This window comes from Pteropus vampyrus, unplaced genomic scaffold (assembly GCF_000151845.1).
Source record: "Pteropus vampyrus isolate Shadow unplaced genomic scaffold, Pvam_2.0 Scaffold173, whole genome shotgun sequence".
Taxonomy (NCBI): domain Eukaryota; kingdom Metazoa; phylum Chordata; class Mammalia; order Chiroptera; family Pteropodidae; genus Pteropus; species Pteropus vampyrus.
Genome location: NW_011888954.1, coordinates 1,223,078 through 1,227,707, shown reverse-complemented (window position 1 = coordinate 1,227,707; position 4,630 = coordinate 1,223,078). Strand labels below are relative to the sequence as shown.

Genomic DNA, 4,630 nt, shown 5'->3' with positions numbered 1-4,630 from the left:
ACCTACATTCAGAGGGCAGGTAGGGTAGGGAACTGGCCACAGAAAGACAAGGAGAACCAGGGAGTGAAATCAGAAAGAACAGGGTTCCCAGAAGGAAAACGAAGTGTAGTCGACGCCATCCAACCAAGAGAGAGGTCAGAATGGAGAAGGGTATTAGATCTGCAGAAATCGTAGTCCTCGATTTCCATCTCCGCAACAGCAATTAAAACAAACCCACCAAAACCTTTTTCTTCCCCGACAACTGTGCTCGTTTTAGTAAATGGCAGTATCATTCATGCAGTTTTCAGTTTATAAACCTAAGAGTCATCTTTGATCCCTCTTTGAAAGCCTCACCACCTACCTCCTGTTGGCTCTGCCTTCAAATTATACCCAAATCCACCTCTGCCAGCCTCCAGCACCCGTGCCCGGACTATGGGAAAGCCATCGACCTGGTGTCCTCCTCCATCCTGGACCCCTCCCCCACTATCAATCCTCCAATGAGCAGCCAGAGAGAGTTTTTTTTTTTTTTTTCCAAATAAAAGGCTAGCAAACATATACAGAAACATTAACTAGTAATGGGGGAAAAAGGGCTCTCTGAAACAATGCTGAGCTGATGCTTTTACCCATTAGATCAATAAAAATTAGAGACCCAGATATTGCATAGTAGTGAGGATGTAGGCACCTGGGGCACTGCATGAGGGAGGCAGAGGGAGTAGCATGCAGAAGAGCTCCTGGCAATGCTTGGGCTGCCCCTGACCACGGTCCCTGTTCCTAGACATATTCCCAAAGACATTCCCCCTGGGCTTTGTCTGGGGCACGTAGGAAGATGTGCTGTGCAGCACTATTGCATTGGGGAAGGTGAGAGAAATAGCATGCACCACATCCCTCCAGGGAGCATCCTCAGCCTGTCCTCATGAATGCCCTGCCTGGGATGCAACAGAATGCAGAGTGGACGTGCCCTCCGGAGCTGCACAGGGCGTGCTGTGGTCTCCAGACATGGTAATAACATGCTGTGAGCTGAGAAGGGTGGTTAACTGGACCTCGAACCTGGATTCTAAAGATAATCAATCAGAACCAATCACTCTCCTGCTTCATACCAGCTAATATTGCCTCATGCTCCTGCTAAAAATTCCTCCAGTGGTTTCTGGTCACACGCAAACCAAAATCCCAACTCCCCACCAAGGCCTGTGAGGAACCCCCGGCCTAGCTCCGTCCTCTCCACCCACCACGCCCCACCACTCACGGTGCTCTGCCCAGCCCAGCCCAGCCTTTCCTTTCCTAGAACACAGAACTTATTCCCATCCAGGGGGCCTTTGCACCATTTTCTTTGCCTGGGATGCCCGCGCCCCAGACCCTCAAAGAGCTGGCTCCCACTAGCAGTCAGTGCTCAACTCAAATGTCACTCTTTAGAAAGCTCTCCCCGAACTCTCAGTCCAAAGTAGCCACACCCCATTCTCCATTATATCTTGTTTTTGCCTCTATGTCCTTTATCTGTACCTGAAATAATCATAATTGTTTATTGGTTATTATTCATCTATCCCACTAGGAGGTAAACTCCAAGACAGCAGAGGCATTTTTCTTATTTACTATGATAGTCATAAAAACAGAAATAGTGCTCACTAAACGTCTCTTGAAGAAAATGAATAAATAGTCTTTAGAGATGATGGAGCAGTGGCTCGAGAGAGAATGGAAGGTGACAGGGTGGAGGTGGGGAGTGCTGGCCGGTCCCTGGCTATGACAGTGGGGAGAGATGGGACGACAGCTGTGAAGGAAAGGACACAGCTTCCACCCATCCAACTGTCCCTCCGCGTGATGCTGGCGAAGCTGAGCTGTGGGGCCAGGGCCCTCGGGGGTGGCTGGTCGCCTCATCTGCCCTGGGCCGGCCTGTCCACAGCCCCTAGGCTCCTGGCCCTGTGTTACCTGGTGTGCTGGTTGGAGTCCTGCGCCAGCCTCACCAGGTTGTGCACCAGCATGTCTGTGCTGTCCCTGGTGCCCGAGAGAAGCTTCTCAGCACCGATCTGCTCCAGAACCGCTGAGAGGTGCTCGGCAGTGCATTTCCGGACTAAGGGGTTTCGGTGGCTGAAAGGAAACACAATCACGGTCAAGAGCTCAGTCAAGGAACAGAGTGTGGAGGGGGGGCGCAGACTGGCTCACATGGACCTGCAATTGTGCATCCATGTTTCACAAAGTGATGGGCTCTGAATTCTGTCTCGTGTGGGCTAAGGGGAATCTTTGTCAGTCACTTCCTGACGATAGAACGAAAGACGATGACAGCAACCATGGGACAGGGGCCTGAGGACTGAGACCCCGTGGTGTCCCCCAGATATACCTGTGCCCACCGCTCTCTGCGCCTTCCTGAGTTCGGAGTCTGCCTTTGTCTAAACGCACTTCCCCATCTTTCCTCCACCTAGAAAGATCCTACCCAACCCAGGTCTCCTCTGCCTTCCCCAGCCCCTGAGGCAGAACCAGACACTCCCTAGGGTAGCACTGCCCCTGCCCCGTAGGAAGTACAGATATACCCCTGCCGCTCCCCAGTCAGGTGGGACGCCCAGGGGGTGAGCACCTAGTCACCCTCTCAGCTGAATCAGCAGTGCCCGCTGTTCCTGGCACACGCCCACACTGAGGGGGAGTTGACTGCACATTTGTTAAGCTGAGTTGAGACAGGAGGGAATGACAGGGAGCTGATGGGTGATTTGGTAGCCATCACAAGGGGAGCCCGAAATCTTACAAGAGAAACCCATTGGGATATCATGTCTTTCTTTTTCACCTTATCTAAGCAGGGCTTCTGTGTTCACAAACACAGAAACTAGCCCCTTCCTCCTCCGCAGAAGGCCAAGCAGTGCCAGCTAAACTGTGAGGTTTTGGGCCTTACTCTCCTGACTCCCAAATTTCATCAGAAAGAAACACCCCTCCCCTGGGAGAGGGGCAGGCGCTCCTCAGACACGGGTGTGGGCTGCCTCTGCAGCCCGGTCTCCAGGGAAGTCACCAAGGCCACTATGAGCTCCCCAGTCTTTAACAGAACAAAGTACCTCTCCCTTTTCAGACAGGGCTCAGGGCTGCCCAGATTTCACCTTGTCACCTCCAGTGTGGCCCAGGAGAGGTGGGAGAGAAGAAGCCCACCAGGAAGCGGGGGTCCCCCTCCCCCAGCTAAATTCTTGAGGAACTTTCTCCAGCCCCCCTCCTCCTATTCCAGGGCCACTCCCCTGGACCACCCCCACCCCTCAGACAACTGGCCACCACCTACTAGATGCCCGCGGAGGTGAGGGCCACCAGGGAGCGGGCGGGGGTCACGTGCTCCACCATGGCCCCCAGGGACCGGTTGGCTGCTCTCTGGATAAACTCGCTGGTGTTCCCCATCTTCTGGAGCAAGCAGCGGGCAATCTCTTCAGCTTCCTGGTCCATATTCTTCCTCAAGGCCCGGAAGAGGTCTCCCAGGGTGCTGATGGCCAAGCGGGACACCTTGGAGCGGAGGTTGGTGACCTTGGGGAGAGACAGGAGAGGGACCCTCCAGGACTGCTGGACCCTGCCGAGGACTCCAGAACATGCCAAGAGTGGAACAGTGCACACCCTGCTCCTGCCGCCTCTGCCTGCGCCCCAGGCGTAGGCCTGACCAGGCTGGAACCCAAACCCTCGCAGCAGCTCCCGGCAAAACAGTCCCGTTTTTAAAAATTACTATTACTGTTGTTATCATCATAATTACTAATTCCATCATTATCATTAACATTTGAAATGTGTATAACAGTCTACAATGTACTTTCACAAACTGTGTTCAATTGGAGTTTTACAAGGCCCCACACTCGAACCGTCTATTCTCAAGGGGTGAGGGGTGCACAGCTTCTACCTGTGATAAGATGCATCTTATTGCCCCTCTGGGTCCAGCTTTGGCTAAGCACCAGCCCCCTGGGAGAAAGGACTCGGGAGGGGCTACAACCGCCCCATAGTTGGAGACCTGGCTCAGAACACTCCATCCTCCCTCTGGTGTTTTGGGTGCAGAGGACAATGCGGGGTTGCGACACAGAAACAAGGAGACCCCAAGCTTCCGTTTTCCAATCTGAGGAATGGGTACCGACCTCCCACCTCACTGGCTAAGACCTGAGAAGTAAGTGAGGATGCCATGGGCCCCTCCGTGGCTGCTGTGTGACCTGCACTGAGTAACAGTCCCAGGGAAGGGGGACTGGCTCCGGGGTGGGGCGGGGTACATCGTACACGGGCTGTTGGTGAGGCCTCACCTCCCCAGTCACAGCCAAGGACACGTCGTGCAGCCTCCCAGCAAGGATCTCCGCGTGACAGGCCGCCAGGCGCTGGATGCTCACCAGGCCCTTCTCTTTCATCTGCCTGAGAAGCAAGTCCAGGCCCTGTCACAGGCGGGGGTGGGGGAGGGGCCCACCCCCTGTGCAGACTGGGGGCACCTATGCCACTGCCCTCCCCCCACTACAGAAAAGTAGGATTCAGTGGCCCCGAAGGCAGTGTAAAAGCCATTTTATGGGGCCCCTGGCTCATCCTCACCCAAGAGGGAAGCCCAACACCAGGACCCGGGCCATGCTTGGCACAAAGCCAGAGCCTTCAAGAGAGGGTACTTGAACATGAGGACTGAAGATGGGGAGGGCTTTCTGCAAATGTTCTGGCCCCACAATCTGCTCACGACTCAGAT

The 4,630-nt window shown here is 54.4% G+C and overlaps 1 protein-coding gene across 1 annotated transcript in view; it reads right to left on the bottom strand.

Annotated features, from left to right (window-relative positions):
* TOGARAM2 (TOG array regulator of axonemal microtubules 2) overlaps positions 1-4,630 on the bottom strand; it is a 52,441-nt gene that overhangs the window by 30,259 nt on the left and 17,552 nt on the right. The window contains exons 10-12 of the mRNA XM_011370763.1: positions 4,209-4,314; positions 3,224-3,459; positions 1,900-2,058 (exon numbers count right to left, since the gene is read on the bottom strand). Of these exons, the coding sequence (XP_011369065.1) occupies positions 1,900-2,058; positions 3,224-3,459; positions 4,209-4,314 (501 nt within the window). The remainder of the gene's footprint in view (positions 1-1,899; positions 2,059-3,223; positions 3,460-4,208; positions 4,315-4,630) is intronic.